General features: G+C 33.5%; 1 protein-coding gene across 1 annotated transcript; it reads left to right on the top strand.

The window, feature by feature from the left end:
* The first annotated feature begins 9,367 nt into the window (after positions 1-9,367).
* On the top strand, positions 9,368-24,443 carry LOC127729370 (uncharacterized). The gene is made up of 3 exons (XM_052237159.1): positions 9,368-9,768; positions 22,117-22,287; positions 23,761-24,443. The coding sequence occupies exons 1-3, from the start codon at positions 9,708-9,710 to the stop codon at positions 23,967-23,969; spliced, it is 441 nt and encodes a 146-aa protein (XP_052093119.1). The 5' UTR covers positions 9,368-9,707; the 3' UTR covers positions 23,970-24,443.

Genomic DNA, 24,443 nt, shown 5'->3' on the forward strand with positions numbered 1-24,443 from the left:
CATCATCGAGACAATAATAAATTAATTTGACCATTTTTCCTGTGATCTTACTTTGATTAAAATCATATATTGGATAATAGAATAACTTAGTATTTGAATTACATTCAAGAAAGAACACTAGATAAAGTTAAAATATCAAATAATTTTCTATATTCTTTATATCTAATTGTCAAAATAAGTTCAAATATAAATATATCTAATGCACGTGTATGTTTGAAGAATGTGGGAATGTGATTTTATTAAAATAAAATTCCGGCGGGTAGGTTGATTTATATGATTCTTTTCTTTTTATAAAGATAAATATATATATATATATTCTATATACTTAGAGGGCATAAAAATTCAATGTCAGAAAAATCTCCAGTTTAGTAATGATGTACGAAAAATATAGAATTATGAGAGACGTTGTCATTTGTCTAATTTGAATAATTGTTAATTATTCAAATTTTTGTAATATTACAATGTTAGTGACAGATGGGCTCTTGTATTGTAAAAAGCCGACAACTTCTTGGCGAAATCGGAAATATGGAACTGCCAGGGAATTGTTTTACATCACACGTTGGAATAAAATAGAGTTCATTAATGTTTGTTATGACAGGTCATGCGCTTTTACTGATCATTTTACTATCTCATAAAATTTTGTCCAGTGAACGTTTCTCTTAAATTCTTCATTTTAAACATATGACTTATATTTCTTTCAAATATAACTAAAAACTAAATGCTGAACTCATACATTTATAAGTACACAGCTGGTTTGAAACTAAAATATATTCATTGAATATTATCGGTTTCTCTCTATGATTCATTTTTCATAATATTTATTAAAATTATTTCCAATGAAAGACTTATAAACCTGGTTAAATAAACCTAGTACTGTATGTGCTTTGATACGATCCGACCAGTCTACCTTAGACACACAATACTTTTGTTCGGGTGAGTAATTTATCGGTGTTTTGTAAAAATAATAGTTGTTGTTTCGTTTGAGAATTAAAATATTTGTAGGGTCGGGTCACTTTATAAGTTAGGATGTATTCTATTTTCATTCATGTCTACTTTTTAGATTCTAACATTGACCAAGAATTTGATTATTCAGTTATTGTTGAAGAGAACTAGAAAAAAAAAATATAATTTTCTGATGTATACTTCTAAAAAAACGTAAAATGTACAAAACGGAATGAAGATATTGATAAACGTAAAGCATTATAAACATTATTAGGATGAGAAGGTCAATCTTCTTAATATGATTTATAACATTATGAAACAACAATTCATTTATATATAACACTGATAAAATTGAGAATGGAAACGGGGAATGTGTCAGAGAGACAACAACCCGACCACAGAATAGAAAACAGCCCAAGGCCACCAATGGGTCTTCAACACAGCGAGAAAATCCCGCACCCGGAGGCGGGCTTCAGCTGACCCCTAAACAAAAATGTATACTAGTTCAGCGAAAATTAAGTTTTATCTTTTTTAAAGCTTTGAAATTAGAGGAACCGCTGTCACTAACATAACATTGAATACGATGACTTCATTTTCCTTATAGTGAAACAAAAAATTAACCCATGTATTTTTTTAGAATAGTCTTTTACCTGCGTTTCCTAAGTATTTTATTCACATTTTGATCAGTAGGTATGCTTATCTTGTTTCCGATATAAACGTCATTGACAAAACAGAAATTGACGACTTCCAAACTACCTGAGTGATATCTAATTATTATCTGTGGAGAAGTTCTAGGATCCCAAATCTAGTAGGTTCATCATCACATGGTGTGTGTTTCCAAGATGAATTATTATTAAATAAGAAGGTGTTGTATGACTGCCAATGAGACAACTATCCACCAGAGACCATATAACGTAGATGTTAGCAACTATAGGTCGCCTTGCGGCCTTCAACTATGAGCACAACCAATAACGCATAGTAAGCCACAAAAGTCCCCGATATAACAAGATGTAAAACAATTCAAACGAGAAAACCAGCCCAAGGCCACCAATGGGTCTTTAACACAGCGAGAAAATACAGTAACAAACAACCACCACTGAATTACTAGAATGTGGCGTGGTTAAATATGACTACAGGCGCCTTGTTCTGACATCGAAAATGACAAATTACGGATATCGGTACACTACTATACGGTTGCCGAATGCATTCGTAACTTTCCCTTGCCGTTTGATGTTTACGTGTTTATGCTATTCTTGATTTTTTGTTGTTGGCCTGGTATTGACCTACCTATTTTCCACACAGTCCCTTCTGTAGTTATATAGTTAAAGTTTTCTACTTATTTTATTTTTGGCCTATATTTGTGGTTTAGATTGGGCATTTAAGTAGATGTCCTTATGCTATTGCGCTCATTTCTTTGTCTATGCCAATGTTGAATTATATATCTAATCAGATTCAAAATTAGTACTATGCATTTGCAACTCACAGGTTCTAATGACATTTTTTTCACATATAATGCAATAGGAATTAAAGAATTTCAGTAACGACAAGCATCATTTGATACGGTATTGCTAACCATTATTCTGTTTGTACCTTTTTAATCCGGAACGCTTCTGACTCTCCAAATTTGTAAAACTGTTATTTTCATTATCTAGCAGTGGGTCCCAGTCCTAAGGTTCCAACTCTCTTGACCTTATATGAATTTGGCTATTCTGATTAGGCCCCTTTTGGTCATATAGCCACCGCGTATTTTGGTATTTTTACATCCTCGGCTTTCACGTTTATAGATTTGACCGTTCCTGATGACAATAAATCCAGAAAAGCGCTTCGGACGCATATCTTTTATCTACCATATCTATAAAGTTTTTTCCTGTTGCAATTATTATTGTATGTTCTTGTATGTACCTGTTGTTAGTCCACTGATCAAGACTAAAAGGGGAGACTTCATATCTCACAAGAATAGTTTAACACCGCTAAATGTTCATGACTCTTTCCCCTCAAGAATCTCATAAGTTGTTTTCGTATGTCATATGTGGAGACGGATCTTCTTACCTTTCCAGAGCACCTGAGATCATCCCCAGTTTTAGGTGGGGTTCTTGTTGCTCAGTCTTTAGTTTGCTATGTTGCGTTTTCTATACGGCTGTTTGTCTTTTGGTCGTTTTTCCTTTTTTTGTCATGACGTTGTCAGTTTATCATCGACATGTGAGTTTGGATGTCTCTTTGGTATCTTCCGCCTTTCTTTCATATTATTGTATTTGGAGACTGATGTTAATGGCAGATCTGTGATAGTCAGTTAAATTTATTCATTTATTTTTAGAAACTTGGTGATTTAGAGATTGGCATATTGCATGGACGCCCGGATATTGTTGATGACCGTATATTGACTACTAGGTGTCTTTCGGTTATTTGTGTCGTTGGGTTGCTGTCTAATTGGCGTATTAATACACTTCATCTCTTTTTTTCATAAAATTAGCCAATTATTTATAAAGTATGATATCATAAAATGTCGTTTGTTCGCTTTACCTTTTTCGTAAATTCATATTCATTCACGGTTGCATAGTTGTTTGGTGGAAAGAAATCAAAAAAGAAGACTGTTATACCGTGTAGTTGTAGAAAACAAGATATAGTTACAAAAAACGTCAGACAACGCACGACAATTAGTGTCAAGTGATGTTAATTAATCGCACTGCTCTCTAGGTCAGATACATTTTATTACTTCAGAATAAAAATATCGACTGTTCATGCTTAAAGACCAACACAACACGTTTTCCACTGCTAACAGTACTTTTCTGGTTCGTGTGTTGATTTGATGTACAGTAATGTCTGCATTATCAACTAAGAAGTCGAACAGAATTTTCCCGAACCGAGGAACCGGATCTTAAACAATTAGACAGACCAAGTTATCTCTTGGAGTCTGATTCAAGTATTTGATCTGTATGGGTTATTCCGCTTTTTACTGGTTTTGCCTCCACAATAAATTATATAAGAGACGTAACTTGGTTTCCACTTCATAGTCTAAGATATACATAACCAATCTGAATTATACGTTCTATATCAGAACCGGTAATTATTATAATTTAGTGGTATACTAGTCTGTGTCTTACCATATGCATTGTACTTCCTTATATTCATGGCTTACATGAAGACACACAATTTTTTTAACTGGTATCAATTTATTCAACACTATTAGCCTTGTGTGTTCATATTGTAGATAAAAAAAATATAACCAGTATTAATCATACTCATCTCATTCTGAATTGTATTAATTTATTTTGTTTTTAAATGGTTTAAATATCCTTTTGTCCCTCTTTACTCCAACAACTTTTACAAATCCGTATATGAAGTACCCAACTCTTGTGACCTTTCTAATTTGCTCTACACTCTCTAACAATAAAACAAAATGATGTTCTCAAAGCATCAACATATTCCTTCATAGTTATAAGAAAGAATGCATACGTATTATATAGTGTTGTCTGTCTTCAATTTGCCTTTTGTCGTTTTGGGATAGGAACAAAAGATTTTGTTCATTATTTAATATATTCGCATGGTATTGGATGAAATTCTGCACAAAACCGTTTTGAACATTTCACAACGCTGTGTATTCTTCATAACGTTGCTGTGAAATATCTTTTTCAAAGTACAATCCCAGCTATTATACCATTATAGCGTCGGACGGCATGATTTCAATAACAGAAAGTTAATTACTTTAATATAAAATAAGGAGATGTGGTATGATTGCCAATGAGACAACTATCTTCAACAATGAGAAAAACCCATACCGTATAGTCGACTATAAAAGGCCCCGACATGAAAAATATGAAACAATTCAATTGAGAACTAACGGCATAATTTATAACAAAACAATTTACGGAAATCAAATATGACAGACGTGAACCAACGACAACCACTGAACTACAGACTCCTGACTTGGGTCAGGCACATAAAGAATGTGGCGGGGTTAAACATGTTTGTGAGCGCCCAACCCTCCCCCTAATCTGGGACAGTGGTGTAATAGCACAACATAAGAACAAACTATAAAAATCAGTTGAAAAAGGCTTAACTCATCAGATCGATACAAAGAAAACATCAAACAAAAACAGAGACAGGACGTGGCAGGGTATATATCCATCCCTCATCCCTAACAACAAAAAAGACACTAAGTACGGATCTGAGAGTACACGCAGTTACCAAGTAAAAAGTAAACCATTATAGGTCACAGTACGGTCTTCAACACGGAGCCTTGGCTCACACCGAACAGTAAGCTATAAAGGACCCCAAAAATTACTAGTGTAAAACCATTCAAACGGGAAAACCAACGGTCTAATCTATATAAAAAACGAGAAACGAGAAACACTTATGAACCACATCAACAAACGACAACTACTGAACATCAGATTCCTGACTTAGGACAGGTGCAAACAAATGCAGCGGGTTTAAACGTTTTAATGGTACCAAACCTTCACCCTTTTTCTGAAACAATAGTGTAACATCACAACATAGAAAAACACACTATAAAATATCAACTGAAATAGCTTAACTCAATCAAAGGACATATTAACACCATTGAACATACACTGAACAAAAAATTTGACCTATGACACAATGTAAATACAAAATAAATAAACTAAGGGAAGAATAATAAAAGTAACTTGTTATATCGGTAAGAAATGTTAAACAATTAAAGAAAAAGAATATGCTCGAACAAAAATATCAGCCATTTGCAATAACTTTAAACACAGGTAAATGAAAATAATTTTGTTGTTAGGTATACGTGTACAGTACCAATAGAGAAAGGAAATATTTTTACAAAATAAATAATTTTGATGTTCATAGTACGAAGTGAAAATTTATGTCTATACTGGCATCTTTAAATGCAGCGGAATATCTGTGTGTTTTGGTTTTATATTCTGTATGTCTGGCATATCCCATGTACCACAATATCGAAGCTAAATGGGCACAGCATCCCATAGTTAGGGCTCCCGCCTTTCACTCACAAAACCAACCGTTAACAATAAACAAGTCTAGTCTCTTTTTCTTTGCATGAGATACCATACCACGTAACCTGTCAAGAAGCCAAATAATATCGGACGCATTTAACTGGGATGTTATTTTCCTCAATCTGGATGTATCTATCTCTGTCCCGATTTTTAAGGTTTTACCGTCTATATGAACCGGACAACATCTTACACCAGTTGGTACTAGAACACCTTGTGTTACAAACACATGTAATCTGGCCTTTTCTGGCATCGTAACAAATGGACCCTTTGTTGTGATACAGATGCTACACTTTCTTGATGTTTTACCTACAGTCACGATTGGTAGTGTAATTGATTTGTTCTGTGGTGTTGTTTTATTTTCTGATGACTTGGGTACCGGTGCAGGGACGGTGGTAACAATGTCACTACTAGAATCTACACAGTTGGTGGATTGGCGATAATTAAAATTGCTGTCTGCATTTGTTACATATAATACCATTTTCAAAAACGTTCTTGTTCAAGGTTTCGAAAAATTGTTTTTGTTGTTTTGAAATTAATGCTATGGCCTTTTTTCTTTATGTGTATATTACACACACAACATTTGGGCTTCATTGCTATATAATCAATTCTCGTGTTATTGGTTATGTACAAGCACCTACTTCAGTTTGACGGCAATTGTTGCTTGTATATATATAATAAATGTAAACACAGGAATAGGAAGTAAGTCAAGAGTATGGATAGTAATAGGAACGCACACAATAAGCAACACATTATTTTTTTTTCTTTAATGAAATGATATATAGTCAAAATGATCCATAATGTCTCTATGAATTAAACAAACATCTATCATTTACAGTTCTATGCGCTACCACAGCGACTCTTAAAATCAAATTTGTTATTAAGCTGCTTTATAGGTACAATTTAGTGATGTTTCATTTTTTTTTTATTAAAAAAGTTGTTTTTTAGGTATTAAGGACACACTAAACCAATTTCATTTTTGAGGAAAAAAGTTATATAAATTACAACAACAACAAAAAACATAATTTTGTTTTGGTTTGAAATGTCCTTCTCGGGGGATTCCCTGTTTTTCCCACCTAAAAACACGGTAAATTCCGCATATTTGACTTTCATCTTTTTTGGGGGGTTAGATTAACTATTTTTCCGACATATCATAATAAATTAAAATCGAGATATTGATCAAAAAACATTTTTATTTCTTGTTTTTATCGTACATTTTATTCTTTCGGCACTTTTTGAAATTGGCCCTTCAGGGGAAAATGGCCCCACCTCTTTATGGAAAATGGCATCGTTAGCGCTCTCACGGGTACAATTCTTGCCAGACTTTTATAATAGTTATTAAAGGTACCAGGATTATAATTTAATACTCCAGACGCGCGTTTCGTCTACATAAGACTCATCAGTGACGCTCAGATCAAAATAGTTATAAAGCCAAACAAGTACAAAGTTGAAGAGCATTGAGGACCCAAAATTCCAAAAAGTTGTGCCAAATACGGCTAAGGTAATCTATTCCTGGGATAAGACTTATACTATAGGTTAATATCAGCAATATCTCGGACAAGTTCTATAATGGTGGACGATCGACTTTTTTTAAAAGAGTTATGCCACTTGGATATATTAAATTTATGGAAAATGGCCTCATTAGCGCTCTCACGGGTAAAATTCTTGCCAGATTTTTATAAAACTTATACTATAGGTTAATATCAGTAATATCTCGGACAAGTTCTATAATGGTGGACGATCGACTTTTTTTAAAAGAGTTGTGCCCCTTGGAAATATAAAATATGTGCAACGAGGGGGTCATTGGATCTCTGTTCTTTTATTATTTCAATGGGACTACCTGCATGTGTATTGATACTTATTTTTTTACGTTATCAACTTCATTTTATGGTTAAACTTTTAAATGTTGCGAAAGGCCAATTGATAGATATGTTAGCAATACGTCTATCAAGTACTTAGACAACATATTCCCCCCTAATAATGTTTTGAAGCTTTTTAAAAGAGAGGCAAAAGGTACCAAAGGGACATTAAAACTCATTAGAAAATAAAACTGACAATGCCATGGCGAAAAAAGACAAAAGACAAACAACAGTATACAAAACACAACATAGAAAACTAGAGACTGAGCAACACCCTCACCAAAAACCGGCGTGATCTCAGGTGCTCAGGAAGGATAATTACACCGATCCTGCTGCATCAATCGTGTTGCTTTACATATTCTTTATTTGAAATGTATTCACGGTTTACTCTAAATTTTACAGAAACTGTACATCAAGGTTATCAATATGATGAAGTTGTAGAACCTTTCAAAAAATTTCGTCAAATATGTTTGGGCTTAGTTTGGTATTGCTTGCAGAAATTTCATATAAAAAAACCAATATTACCTGACAGCATTATTGAAGTGTCACGTACAGTTCCATAGTTTAAGATAATAGTTAAATGCAAATCTCGTACATCTTTAAAACAAATAGGGTGTAGCTAAAATATTTTATTGTTGCCAAAAAATATACGAGTGAATATGGGCGAAAGAAAGAATCATGATCTTGCAGATGTAAATAACAGCGATTTTATTCACAAAAAAACGTTCTCGGAAGTCTCGAATATTTAAGGATAACTTACGATCAATTATTGTGGTAAGATTTTTTTGTGAAAAGAACCCTTGTAGACTCTCCTGAGTGCATGCAATGGAAAAGTATTAATCTTGACTTTTAAGTAAACCTTCCAATATCGCAACCAGTAAAGCACTAAAATATGGGTGGGGATACAAATTAATCACATTAAGATATATGTCCTGAAGTTAGGACCATCATGAAACACTTAAATTGGTGTCATAAACGTAGGACAATGCCTAGGACATATACTACAATGCGACATATTTGACAAACCCACTTAGGACAAGGATATGTCCTAGGATGGTCTGATGATATGTCCTAGTCTTAATGCTGTTTTTGATAAACAGGTCTCAGAGGATTGGAACAACTACATGAACAGTAATGACCAGTAATGTTAAAACTCTTTTAGATGCACAATGTACAGCAATAATTTTATTATTTAATCCTTTTCATTCATATGCATTGCTGGCATACATAGCAGATGATGTAACGCAAGAAGAAAATGAATTTCGATCTTGAATTTCGAACAAAACTGATGGCCTCCCCAGATGACTGCAAATATTTAATTTATGAAAATTAATATAATTTGATACAAGTGAAATAGTGTAACACGTAGAACAAATGGAAGCCAGATTAATCAATTACTAATGTATATGTCTGATTGATTAGAATGGTTTACGTAAGTCTGTTAGTAATTGATAAAAATAATTCTTAATTTAAACCAATAGCAATGAAAACCAATTCCAGAACTGAGCAAATAATAAAAGCATAACATGATATTAGAATTGCTAACAGATCAATACACAAAATATAATAAAACATTTGGAAACCGCCATTGAAAAACAGCTGTTATGTGTGTTCTTTTAGCTCCCTGTAATCGATTTTTCGTCGTGTTGTAGTTATCAATGTACATCAATGTATAGATATTGTTTAATGTCTGCGTTTGAGATATATCTCAAGTAAATAAACGTTGACGAGATAACAACAAAATATTTCCACAGAAGTGAATTTCAGTCTACGATTCTATTGATATAATTTCGCTTTTATTTTCATTGATCGGAAGAAAATGGTTGTATAACAAACGATTAATGCTGTGTTTGTAAAAATCTGTTTTGTGTCAATTACTATTATGATGAAGACAACGAAATGATATACATTAAATATGAGCCACATATTTTATGGATTGCTTCTAGTATATCTTGGAGATATTTATTTTGGCGAGGGTAAGTATATTTAAGGTGAATTTATACTAACTGCATACACTCACACATTGTCAATAGTTGTGAATTGGTATTAATTTTTTCTGCGATATATGAATTAAAGAAGATGTTGGGATACGCAATGAACAACCTAACGACACAAAAATATACAGAGGTCAACATTCGGTCTTCAACATACGGTCTTCAACCATAGACAATATGTCGAGCTCTAAATCAACCTAGTTTCGACAAGTTGTGGAGAAATTAACAATATGTCATTACCATTAAATTGTCAAAGTATAAATACATATACATGTAGATATAACTGAAGTCAACAACTAACGAGGTTCCTGAATTGTGACAGGCATAATAATATGTGTTAGGGTTATACAAGGTTTGTAGCATTCAACCCCCCTTTTATAATATGTGTAAGGGTTAATACTAGGTTTCAAGCATTCACCCCCCCCTTTTATGATATGTGTCAGGGTTATACTAGGTTTCTAGAAATCAACCCCCTTTTATGATATGTGTTAGGGTTTTTCTAGGTTTATAGCAATCAAACCCCCTTTTATGATATGTGTTAGGGTTTTACTAGGTTTTTATCAACCCCCTTTTATGATATGTGTTAGAGTTTCTAGCAATCAACCCCCCTTTTATGATATGTGTAAGGGTTATACTAGGTTTCTAGCAATCAACCCCCTTTTATGATATGTGTTAGGGTTTTACTAGGTTTATAGCAATCAAACCCCCTTTTATGATATGTGTTAGGGTTTTACTAGGTTTATAGCAATCAAACCCCATTTTATGATATGTGTTAGGGTTATACTAGGTTTTTATCAACCCCCCTTTTATGATATGTGTTAGAAATATACTAGGTTTCTAGCAATCACCCCCCCCCCCCCCCCCCCCCTTTTATGATATGTGTTCGGGTTATACTAGGTTTTTATCAACCCCCCTTTTATGATATGTGTTAGAAATATACTAGGTTTCTAGCAATCAACCCCCCCCCCCCCCTTTTATAATATGTGTTAGGGTTATACTAGGTTTTTATCAACCCCCCTTTTATGATATGTGTTAGAACTATACTAGGTTTCTAGCAATCAACCCCCTTTATGATATGTGTCAGGGTTAAACTAGGTTTCTAGCAATCAAACCCCCTTTTATGATATGTGTTAGGGTTTTACTAGGTTTATAGTAATCAAACCCCCTTTTATAATATGTGTTAGGGTTATACTAGGTTTTTATCCACCCCCTTTTATGATATGTGTTAGAACTATACTAGGTTTCTAGCAATCAACCCCCCTTTTATGATATGTGTAAGGGTTATTCTAGATTTCTAGCAATCAACCCCCTTTTATGATATGTGTTAGGGTTTTACTAGGTTTATAGCAATCAACCCCCTTTTATGATATGTGTTAGGGTTTTACTAGGTTTATAGTAATCAAACCCCCTTTTATAATATGTGTTAGGGTTATACTAGGTTTTTATCCACCCCCTTTTATGATATGTGTTAGAACTATACTAGGTTTCTAGCAATCAACCCCCCTTTTATGATATGTGTAAGGGTTATTCTAGATTTCTAGCAATCAACCCTCTTTTATGATATGTGTTAGGGTTTTACTAGGTTTCTAGCAATCAACCCCCTTTTATGATATGTGTTAGGGTTTTACTAGGTTTATAGTAATCAAACCCCCTTTTATGATATGTGTTAGGGTTTTACTAGGTTTATAGCAATCAACCCCCTTTTATGATATGTGTTAGGGTTTTACTAGGTTTATAGTAATCAAACCCCCTTTTATAATATGTGTTAGGGTTATACTAGGTTTTTATCCACCCCCTTTTATGATATGTGTTAGAACTATACTAGGTTTCTAGCAATCAACCCCCTTTTATGATATGTGTTAGGGTTATACTAGGTTTTTATCAACCCCCCTTTTATGATATGTGTTAGAACTATACTAAGTTTCTAGCAATCAACCCCCCTTTTATGATATGTGTTAGGGTTATACTAGGTTTCTAGCAATCAAACCCCCTTTTATGATATGTGTTAGGGTTTTACTAGGTTTATAGCAATCAAACCCCCTTTTATGATATGTGTTAGGGTTATACTAGGTTTTTATCCACCCCCTTTTATGATATGTGTTAGAACTATACTAGGTTTCTAGCAATCAACCCCCTTTTATGATATGTGTAAGGGTTATTCTAGATTTCTAGCAATCAACCCCCTTTTATGATATGTGTTAGGGTTTTACTAGGTTTATAGCAATCAAACACCCTTTTATGATATGTGTTAGGATTATACTAGGTTTCTAGCAATCAACCCCCTTTTATGATATGTGTTAGAACAATACTAGGTTTCTAGCAATCAACCCCTCATGATGATATGTGTAAGGGTTATACTAGGTTTCTAGCAATCAACCCCCTTTTATGATATCTGTAAGGGTTTTACTAGGTTTATAGCAATCAACCCCCTTTTATGATATGTGTTAGGGTTTTACTAGGTTTATAACAATCAACCCCCCTTTTATGATATGTGTTAGAACTATACTAGGTTTCTAGCAATCAACCCCCCCCCCCCCCCCCCTTTATGATATGTGTTAGGGTTATACTAGGTTTTTATCAACCCCCCTTTTATGATATGTGTTAGAACTATACTAGGTTTCTAGCAATCAACCCCCTTTATGATATGTGTCAGGGTTATACTAGGTTTCTAGCAATCAAACCCCCTTTTATGATATGTGTAAGGGTTTTACTAGGTTTATAGCAATCAACCCCCTTTTATGATATGTGTTAGAAATAAACTAGGTTTATAGCAATCACCCCCCCCCCCCCCTTTTATGATATGTGTTAGGGTTATACTAGGTTTCTAGCAATCAACCCCCTTTTATGATATGTGTTAGGGTTTTACTAGGTTTATAACAATCAACCCCCCTTTTATGATATGTGTTAGAACTATACTAGGTTTCTAGCAATCAACCCCCCCCCCCCCCCCCTTTATGATATGTGTTAGGGTTATACTAGGTTTTTATCAACCCCCCTTTTATGATATGTGTTAGAACTATACTAGGTTTCTAGCAATCAACCCCCTTTATGATATGTGTCAGGGTTATACTAGGTTTCTAGCAATCAAACCCCCTTTTATGATATGTGTAAGGGTTTTACTAGGTTTATAGCAATCAACCCCCTTTTATGATATGTGTAAGGGTTTTACTAGGTTTATAGCAATCAACCCCCTTTTATGATATGTGTTAGAAATAAACTAGGTTTATAGCAATCACCCCCCCCCCCCTTTTATGATATGTGTTAGGGTTATACTAGGTTTTTATCAACCCCCCTTTTATGATATGTGTTAGAAATATACTAGGTTTATAGCAATCACCCCCCCTTTTATGATATGTGTTAGGGTTATACTAGGTTTTTATCAACCCCCCTTTTATGATATGTGTTAGAAATATACTAGGTTTCTAGCAATCAACCCCCCCCCCCCCCCTCCCCCTTTTATGATATGTGTTAGGGTTATACTAGGTTTTTATCAACCCCCCTTTTATGATATGTGTTAGAAATATACTAGGTTTCTAGCAATCAACCCCCTTTATGATATGTGTCAGGGTTATACTAGGTTTCTAGCAATCAAACCCCCTTTTATGATATGTGTAAGGGTTTTACTAGGTTTATAGCAATCAAACCCCCTTTTATAATATGTGTTAGGGTTATATACTAGGTTTTTATCCACCCCCTTTTATGATATGTGTTAGAACTATACTAGGTTTCTAGCAATCAACCCCCCTTTTATGATATGTGTAAGGGTTATTCTAGATTTCTAGCAATCAACCCCCTTTTATGATATGTGTTAGGGTTTTACTAGGTTTATAGCAATCAAACCCCCTTTTATGATATGTGTTAGAACTATACTAGGTTTCTAGCAATCAACCCCCTTTTATGATATGTGTTAGGGTTATACTAGGTTTTGTAGCAATCAACCCCCTTTTATGATATGTGTTAGAACAATACTAGGTTTCTAGCAATCAACCCCTCTTGTATGTTATGTGTAAGAGTTATACTAGGTTTCTAGCAATCAACCCCCTTTTATGATATGTGTTAGGGTTTTACTAGGTTTATAGCAATCAACCCCCTTTTATGATATGTGTTAGGGTTATACTAGGTTTCTAGCAATCAATTCCCTTTTATGATATGTGTTAGGGTTTTACTAGGTTATAGCAATCAAACCCCCTTTTATGATATGTGTTAGGGTTATACTAGGTTTCTAGCAATCAACCCCCTTTTATGATATGTGTTAGGGTTTTACTAGGTTTATAGCAATCAAACCCCCTTTTATGATATGTGTTAGGGTTATACTAGGTTTCTAGCATTCAACCCCCCCCCCCTTTTTATGATATGTGTTAGGAATATACTAGGTTTCTAGCAATCACCCCCCTTTAATGATATGTGTTAGGATTGTACTAAGTTTCTAGCACTCAATCCCCCTTTTATTCTCGATAAGTGGCATGTATAAAATAAAATCAGAAAAAAACCTTAAAATTATAATACCTGTGTTATAGACTACAAAACCACAGACACAAGTAAAATACACATTACACAGTATAAAAACAAGTTTAAGTTCTAGTGTTAATATAGAAACCATATCGTCCAACAGTCTTATATTGGCGGTTGTACTTTGAGGTAGATTTCGTACATCATCATTATGATCAGCCAGAACGACACGATCTTCTACGATGCCCAAACTAAACTTGTAAAGAATTTCAATGCATATAAAAAAAACATTTGAGACTTGTTTCAAACTATGAATAAGCGAATTGAATGTTTCCAAGTAGTTCCGACCGTGCAAGACCCTCATGGGTAGTTAAGGTCGTTAAAAACAACCTCGTCGTCCAAAGTAATTATTTAACAACACTATAATCATAACTTTTATCAAAAAGACTTTGAAGAAAAAAGCAATAGGTTGAAAGGACTGTCTCCAATTTGTTTGCGTTATAAATAATATTTGTCACGTTTATGAACACAAAGCTCTAAACCATCACACGCCTATAAAATAATTGTTAATTTCAACAGAGACAGTCCAATATCTACCATCAAAACTAAATTCTATAAAGTACAAAAACAGTAAATTATGGTTAAAGAAAACTTCTGTCAATATACTAATTGTAACAGGCAAAGAGGGCAACTTTCCACTCACAGACACTTGTCTCTGAAAAAAAAATTAACTTATACCTTAATGTAAAACTGTGCTTCCACTGTATTTGTAAAGTCACAGGGTAAGGGTTTGGCCTTTATTTTTTTTTGATTTGAGCGTCATTGATCTTGACCAGTCTTTTGTAGACGCGTCTGTCTAACAAAATTATAAGCCTGATATCTTTGATGATTTGTTTTTAATCAGCTTATGTGATGATGCATGGCTGTTTAACATCTAGTGACAATTTATATACAATAAATATTCAGGACGTGAGATATCAATATGAAACCTGTTTTTTACTAGATCGACACACTGAGTCGGATTTTTAACGTACTAGCTCACAAGGTAACATGTAGTTCGCAGGAAGACATGTCACCCTACCCGGGACCTGGTAATATTTTCGGACTCAGTCGATAATCTTTGCCCTTACTCCAAAATGTCGCTTGTTTGGTGAAGAACCAGTAAATATCAATTTTGAAAATTTTTGTTTGACCCGGTCGGGGTTCGAACCTACGACCTCCCGCACTCAACGCGGAATACGATACCAGGAGACCACCGATGCATCCCCTGTCATGAGCAGCTCATGTATTATTAATTTAGATATTAAGGTAATATCTGATGTCTATTTTTCTAATAAAAATATCAGTAATAAACTTGACTTAAATTCAAAACCATAAAGCATTTGACGCATATTTCATGTACAAACACCGCATGCAAAATATTATAATAAATGCGGACAGCGTCACTTACAGTTTGGACTGGGAGCTAATTGGCTGATCTTGATCTACTGTTAATCAAAATTTAGTTTTTAACAAATTTCCATTGAAAACTTGACAAATTCATTTGTTGACGAGTGTTGTGTTTTTGTTTCTATCGTTATTTGTGTTTGTTTGAAAACATAAGTGTTCTGTCCTACGACTAATCTCTCGGTCAAACATTAGTATAAGTATCTCGATTTTATCAGTTTCCTTTTAATGAACCATCGATATTACTAAACTTATACTAATCATAGTCTTTAAAATGACTATAATTGATTTATCATGGGAATAGAATTCCAATAAGTCCGCTCATAATATTGCTTTCGAATCCTCTTGATATTTTGTATTCAGTCATTTAGAATATATCTAATTACGTTTTTCAATTTGATCGATAAGAGATTGTTTGTCCATGGCAACTTATTCTTAATTTTGAGTCAATGATGACAGGCAAAATTGGTAACCAGAACAAAGAACATTATCATTTTTAATATATGTAAACAACTTTTTCTTGGAAACTGCCTACCAGTTTCTTTTTTATCATATAGCCCCTAACATTTCAACGTTCCTGATGAAGGTATCCGATGGTAAATACATATAAACAGCTAGTCATTGTAACCTCTTCAAAAACTGGAGTCTTTTGCTTGAATGTTGTTTTTATGCCGATCTAAAATCCAAGATTGCTACACTGAACATAGTTAAATGTAGAACCAAGTTTGAACAAATATGTAAACAGCTCCAATCTTGTATTGCTGTTGCAACCACTGCCCCAGATTGGGGAGGGTTTAGGCTGGTTCCCTCCGTAAAATATTCAGTATGCCTTCTGAATATACAAATATGTCAAACTTGTCAAATAACTTGGGAGGGTATGTTTAACCCCGCAACATTCTGTATGTGCCTGTCTCAAGTCAGGAGCTTGTAATTCGGTGGATGTCATTTGTTGCTGTTTATCATATTTGTTTTTCGTTTTTTTGTTTTTTACATAAATCAGGTAGTTAGTTTTCTTAAATTCTGGTTAGAATTATTTTACATTTGTCATATCGGGGCCTTTTGTAGCTTACTATGCGGTATGGGTTTTGTTATTGTTGAAGGCCGTACTGCGACCTATAGTTGCTAACTTTCTACATTAGTTGGTCTCTGGTGGAGAGTTGTCTCATTGGCAATAAAAACCACGTCTTGTTATCTTTATATATGTAAACAGTTCCAAATTATTTCAAATTTAACAGATTCAATTAGTATGGATGGTGACATTCTACTATTAATAAAATTATCTACTAGTATTTTATTTAGATGATTTAATTTCCAGATGGATTGACAGATTGATTATGTGTTGTTTTTATGTTTTTCCTGTCATGTGTTTTCCGATGGAATTTTCTCCTATCACACTCGCTTTGACACTGCCCTTTTCACTCTTCGTACGTTTTTACTGTTTTGTTTTATTAGATTGCTACGCATAGTAATTTTGTTTTTATGGTTTTGTCTTTCCTGCGAGACATAGGTGCTGCTTTTCCTGCGTCATCGTCGTCGGTGTCATTAGTTGTTAGGTTTACAGCTTGAGTCAGTTTGATATAAAGTTGCATACTATTAGTACATATCAGTTTGACGACTGTCTCCTTAGGTCATGGTCCAGCAACTTTGAATTTATAAGCAATGTTGCTGTCCATAAAATTGTCCTTTTCTAATATTTTAGGCGACAGGCGAGACATATCTCTGTGTCAACAGTTTTAAGTTTCATCACATAAGAGCATATGGGATAATTGCAAATGAGACACTTGTCTAAGGAGCCAGAGATATACTGAATATCCACAGACAACCTTATCCTACCTCCCTCAATGGGCAAAGTTCATGGGATAGAAAATGAATTAAACCTTTCATAAATGGTTTATTATCAGAAAATTACAGAAATGTTTAGAACATACGAAAAAAAATTCATATAGTAAAGATATTCTCTACTTCATAATTAATGCTGGTCACTTTGTTCATCCGAATCGGAGTATTATCACGTTTATACAAAATTACCATACCAATGTCTCAATAGATGGTTTCAACTTTCAAGATCTAATGGTATACCAAAATATTGCGGCGAATTGAGCTATGCATTAAATTTCTCTTGGGTTTCTTTTTACGACCTGCACTACACATATAGAACAACTGCATCATTAAAAACCGAGTTTAGTGTTTAACCCTTTGAAATACAAATTAAAATATGTGGTATGATTGACAATGAGACAACTCTCTACAAGAGACCAAATGACATTGAAGTTAACTTCTATATAGGTTACCGTACAACTTTCAACAATGAGCAAAACCCATACCAAATAATAAGCTATAAAAGGCCCCGAAATGAAAAAAATCTGTGCCTATATGAAATAAAAAGGGTTTTTTTTCATTAACGAATAATGTGATGTCCATGTTTGGTGTTTCAAAAATAACTACTACTCCATCCTTTATACGTATACTCAATTCGGTATCGACGAAGACTAGACATTCAATTTGGTATATCTGATAGCGGAATCGTCCTGGTGGTTGCGATTCCTGTTTTCCCGTGTTTATTGATTCCAAAATTTTGTTGGAATTATTAGTAACTAACATTAAGTCCGCAACTTGATAAGAATAGCCCAGTTGTTCAACTATTCTACTACTTATTGAATTTATATTTAATGATTTTCAATCCTCGAGCCGTTGGTACATTGTTGATCTTTCCAAGTTGATCTTTATTACATCTATTGTTCCATTACATTATAGATTTTATTATTAGTTTTCAAGTTTTCCTTTCAATCTCAGAGTTGTCATATATTTAAAGGATTTTTAATGTTTGAACACTGAATATTTGTCTATATTTCTTCAATCAGCTTGTAAGCTTTCACTTTTCTGGGCGTTAGCTCATGTAAGCTTACAAAGGATGGGTTAACGTGACTGTTAATTCTAACATAACTTTTGATTTTTTAACCCTGTATACCAACATTCCCCATATGAAATTATAAAATAGTTTTGAATAAACATTGAACGACAAAATTTCTTCTTATGTGACGTTTACATTTTCTGACGTCAGACACGCGAAGCAATGAATGTGGTTTTTAATTTGATAGATGCTTTTGTGCTTTTTTGTAAATGATTGTTTGTTTTGATATTGTAACACAGTGATGACTGCTGTAACCATATTTTGACTATTTTATTTATTATGTCTGTTTTGTTCACGCATCGTTGTAAATATAACGGAATTTGACGAGGCTGTCGTACAAGTGAGAGGTTTAGCGCTATAAAACCAGGTTCAATCCACCATTTTCTACATTTGAAAATGCCTGTTCCAAGTCAGGAATATGACAGTTGTTGTCCATTCGTTTGATGTGTTTTGTCATTTGATTTTGCCATGTGATTAGGGACTTTCCGATTGAATTTTCCTCGGAGTTCAGTATTTTTGTGATTTTACTTTTTTTTTTAAGGAATTTTCTTTAGTAACGAATGACTAAAATGTTTACCATACAATTATTCTAACCCCTAAATCATGAAGAATCTTTAATTTTCCTATTGAGACACATTTTGTTTTCCATTTTTGGTTCCCGTAATTCAACGATGTGACGTATATATCATTATGTTTATAAAAGTAATATCTGTATGCAAACAATAGATTTTTTAAAACTCTAGACTTTGTCATTCAGTATGACAGTTTTCTACTATTGGACGCCGTATTCGCCTTATTTCCTTGCATATAATTTTCTTTGGTGGGTGACTGTTCCACTGGTACATTTCCTTAAATAGGTTGCTTAATTTTCCAATCATTTATGTGTCATAGTTCTTGAAGGAAGTGTTTTGTCACATTAATTCAATGCCATTGACCTATAGCTGAGGACACTTAGATATTCCTATACATGTATTATGATTGATTGTTGGTTGCTTAACGTCCAGTGGCAAATATTTCATGCATGTTCAGGACGAGTAAGTATAGTTAAAACATGTAAAATATTTGATAAAATATACATTTTATGTTTTAATATATGTATAGGATATATAAGTTCAGAAAAAAAACTCTTACAACTCCAAGAAGAATACAATGTACAGGGTAATTCCTAATTAACATTCTTTTTTAAATATCAAAATATGTTTTAATATAATAAGGCAATATGGATCAAGTATTTTCGCCATTAATCTCTATTTAGTAGTTGTATAGATAGTGATGATTTTAATTTACAAAAGTGTTATTATGTAGACTTATATCTCTGTCTCCTTACTCGAGCTTTTAACAAGGTTGCATTGCTTGTAAAATTGCGCATGTAGTTGTATGTTTTTTGTTTAAAACTAAAAACACAATTTAAAGCGAGAAGACAAACTGTCAGCCGTATGAATAAAAGAGAGGATGCTTATGATGAAATGAGCCAAACATAAAATCACATATATATATATATATGTATATGAACTACAAAAAATAAACAATGTCAAAATGAAATAAAATAGAAGGAAATTGCTTTTATGAAAAAAAATAGCTTCCAGTAACTGTGAGTACTCTCAGATCTGTACTTTGTCACGTCTTTTTTGTGAGGGATGTATAAATACCCTGCCACGTCCGGTCTGCGTTTTTTTTTAAATGTTTTTCTGCCTTGTATCTATCTGCTGAGCTAAGCCCTTTTCAACTGATTTTTATAGTTTGTTCTTAAGTTGTACTGTTACACCACTGTCCCAGGTTAGAGAGAGGGTTGGCACTTCAAACATGTTTAACCCCGCCACATTCTGTATGTACCTGTCCCAAGTAAGGAGCCTGTAATTCAGTGGTTGTTGTTGGTTCATATCTGTCATTATTTTTTTCGTAAATATTTTGTTACAAATTAGGCCGTTAGTTTTCTCGATTGAATTTTAAAATATATTTTTCATGTCGGGGCCTTTTATAGCAGACTATACGGTATAGGTTTTCTCATTGTTGAAGACCGTGCGGTTGCCTATAATTGGTTACATCCACTTCATTTGAAATTTGGTGGATAGTTGTCTCATTGGCAATCATACCACATCTCCTAATTTTTATTTAGACATTGTTCAGGGCAAACTTATGCTCGTTGAAGAGCACCTAGATTGATGGCTCCAGACAAAGATATTGATGCAAAATGTAGAAACCAAAATTAATTGTTATTAATATTATTTACTGATATTCAATATACAGAAAAAAACCTGTTCCAAGCATTCTCTAAAAATGAACAAGGGTTATCATGTCCCTGCCTAACCAACAAGGTTTGAGGGTGCATGCCCAATACAATTCAGAAATATGAATATGAATACTCAGTCTTGATATACAGAAACATCCTTTTGGCACCCTTTAAAAAAAATGGGCTGAGGTTCCTCTGACACTGGTTAACCAACCAGATCTGGGAGGCACATGTCCAATATATGTTTTCCTGAAAAAAAATTGCCGAAGCGACCAAAACCACATACAGACTTAATAGGAATTACGCCTGCGTTGTAATATTTTAGTGATATCAGTTATTCATGGGCAAGTTACAAATTCCTTTATCAGACCTTGTATTGTAATAGATTAAAAGAAACACTACTATACATGCTAATTTTAGCCTGTCAAAATAATTAATTCATGAATTTTGCATTAGATACTCTTTTCAATACTGTATATTATTAACCAGTTTAGTGCAATATGTATGAAACGGCCCCTGTATTAATAAAAGCATAACTGGTTCATTACAGACTAACAGGACATTAATACAGGGCCATTATCAATAAACAGGGCTATTATGAATAAACAGAGTCATTATGAAATAAAATAGGGCCATTATGAAAAAACAGGGCCATTAGAAAAAAACACCTGGCCATTATGAATAATCAGGGCTATTACGGATTTCAGTTGTTATCAATTCAAATACATTTCTGGGGAAAAGAAACATTAAGAAATTGAAAATTCACAAGAATCATAACTCAATATCTTATTTGACCCAGTTGTCAAGTTAATAATTACATAACACATTTCGTGATGTGTATCAATTTATTTAATTTTGAGTTTTAAAATCCAGAATGAAATCTTGTATTTTGTTTGCCATAAATTGTTTTGAATAAAACAACAATTAAACTATATTTACATTTACATGTTATTCCATCACATCACTTTTAAAGCTTCTTTTTAATATTGCATTTGGTATAATTATATATATACAATTTCTTCACAAAAATTATTTGGCTTGGTTAGATATTACACATTGGCGGTTTGGCTAATAAAAGTATTAGGAAATACGTGTTTTCAAAATGACCCTGTTATTTGTCCTCGGTCAGTTATAATGGCATCAGGGGATTAATGTCCTTCGGCGTTGCCTCGTGCCATTAAGGGCATCCTCGACCATTATTACAGACCTTGGACATATATATATAACCGGGCCATTATGAAAACACCCATTAATTAATACTATAATAATACTATATCTTTTTTAATATTTTAAGCTACAATTATTGATTGCTATGTCTGCTCATCAAAGAATAACAGTAACCCTGCATGTACGGACCCATTTCATCCAATATATAATCAGCTTTCTGTAGGCTGTCACCAAGGAATGGAGGGAAGACAAGGACTATTTCCGGCCAGATATTGTATTAAAATGAAAGGAGAGAGCAGTAAGTTAATTTATTATATGTTTTGGGGATAGCATTGATCAAAACAAAGAATTAAATTCGCGGGAAATTATGATCCATGATCACAAATAAGTTGCAAAGAGTGACTCCAAATCTATTAATAACATTAATTTTCCTAGGTTTTTTTTTTTTTATTTTTTTTTTTTTTTACATCTGCTCTTTCAAAAACATTGTGGAAGATTGATGACGAAAACTCTTACAGTGGAAGAAAGACATGAAATCCAAGCATAAGTCAGAACAAATACGAAACTATTATAAATTTGCAAAAATGGCTGTAATACTCTAATACAATGTCACTAACACGCGAGTGAAAAGTGAAATCGAATTCTGTCTGGGAGGTTGTATCTGTTTTAATTAGCACCTGCAAATAGAATTGCAACTTCACAAGACACACACACAATAAAAAAAGAATGACTGTCTTTAATTTCCACGTACGCGTAACGTTATCATGCCAGTTCGTTTTTGAATTAAAATTGAATAAAGGCGACAGTAGTTTATCGATGTTCAAATCTGGTAAATCTTAATAGGGAATAGACAAATCAAGGCAACACACAGAAACTGAAGGAATCGCATGAACTCTAAAAGTAACGAGACCAGGTGTGTCGACAGGGTAAGCGTCTCCTACTTAGACAGCTATTTGCATTCAGCTTCCATACAGTATGTTCTGATTTCTTCGAACACTTATTGAAAAGTTATCCTTTGGTTGTATTTTTTTCATTCGAGGGGGAGAGGATAGATAGAACACAATATCATATGAAGTAACTTTTATCCTCTAGAAAGGTATGCGCATGATTTTTGTTGTTCTTTCTGTCATATTTTTGTTTTACTTTGGGTCGTTGCTTTGTTTGGTTTTTTTTTGTGTTTTTTTTTTGCTATCCAAAATATCAGTATCGCACTCAGAGGTGTTCCTTGTGCTACCGAGATACTAAAAAGTTTTGAACGACGTTTAGAGACATTGTTTTTTTATGTTATTCTTTATCATAATCATTATTATTTTTCCACTATACTTGAGTTTTTATATTATGCTATGCTTACGCGCTTAGGTGTGCGGTTTGTGCATTGCTGTCCAGTAAGTGACATTTTGAGAGGTCCAACGGCAAAATTATTTTCTAATATTTTAATGCTTATAGAAAAATGAATTGATGACTCACCTAAAATGTGTGAGTAGTTGTATAACCCTATTAAATATTTTTAAGTTGTACTCCAGAAGAGATTTTCCCCGCATTTTATGGTTTAAGAGGATGCAAATAACAAAATGTGGTAACTCTTTTTCCCGCCATGGGATAATCCACATCATGGCATCCCTTCAATACAACAATCGGCAGTTGATTGTGCACAAACCTACAGTCAGATTAACATCATATCTTGTTTGTTATTTAGATATTTTTAACTTAAACGGCATTCCTTAAAAAAATACAAAGTGACAAAAATTTAATGCTTTTGTATCTGTTATAGGTATTGATGGAACAGAAACTATTATACGTTATTGTTCTCTGAAAACATTTGAAAACATGTGTGGAAAGTTTAAATTTGAAGGTGTTCCATATACAGGATGTATAGTTTCATGTGACAAAAGAGCCTGCAACGGTAGCTCGAACAACAAAGTACACGTGTTTCTATTGTTATGTTTGATGCTGATTATTGGATATAGTCAGACAGCGTGATAGTGATGTTTTTGAAAGCTATCCCAATTTGTCAAAAGTGTAAGGCGATGCATAATGTACATATATGTGTTATTGAAAGAAATAATATTATAGGAAGAAGTAAAACTGATATTTGAATTAAGTGTGCGGTTATGGTTACGTGTCTATGATATCTATTTCAGACATCATATCATTTACTTATTAGTTATAGTTTTGTGAAGAACTGAGAAAAATAGTGAGACAATACAATTAGTATGTCACATAGAAATTTAATGAGAGTTTGCCATTTTGTAATTACGTGAAACACGACAAGAAGAAAGAGTTTAAAGCTTTCCTGCTTACTATTTTTCGAACCAGGCACAAAGAAGTAATTTTGATTAGATAACTGTACATTCAAACCAATTTACTTATACAATAGTTGAGAACTAATTGAACAAGTGTTTATCTGTTAATCCACTGTTACTTTGTATTTAAGATTCAAGATTCAAGATTCAA

The sequence above is a fragment of the Mytilus californianus genome, unplaced genomic scaffold, assembly GCF_021869535.1.
Source record: "Mytilus californianus isolate M0D057914Y unplaced genomic scaffold, xbMytCali1.0.p SCAF_1, whole genome shotgun sequence".
NCBI lineage: Eukaryota > Metazoa > Mollusca > Bivalvia > Mytilida > Mytilidae > Mytilus > Mytilus californianus.

What these genes read in the sequence shown, in the direction of transcription:
- LOC127729370 (XM_052237159.1), top strand. Translation starts at nt 9,708, where the DNA reads ATGAGCCACATATTTTATGGATTGCTTCTAGTATATCTTGGAGATATT. An exon ending in AGATATTTATTTTGGCGAGG is followed by an intron (nt 9,769 to 22,116) that starts GTAAGTATATTT and finishes TAATATTTTAAG; the next exon opens with CTACAATTATTGATTGCTAT. An exon ending in TAAAATGAAAGGAGAGAGCA is followed by an intron (nt 22,288 to 23,760) that starts GTAAGTTAATTT and finishes TATCTGTTATAG; the next exon opens with GTATTGATGGAACAGAAACT.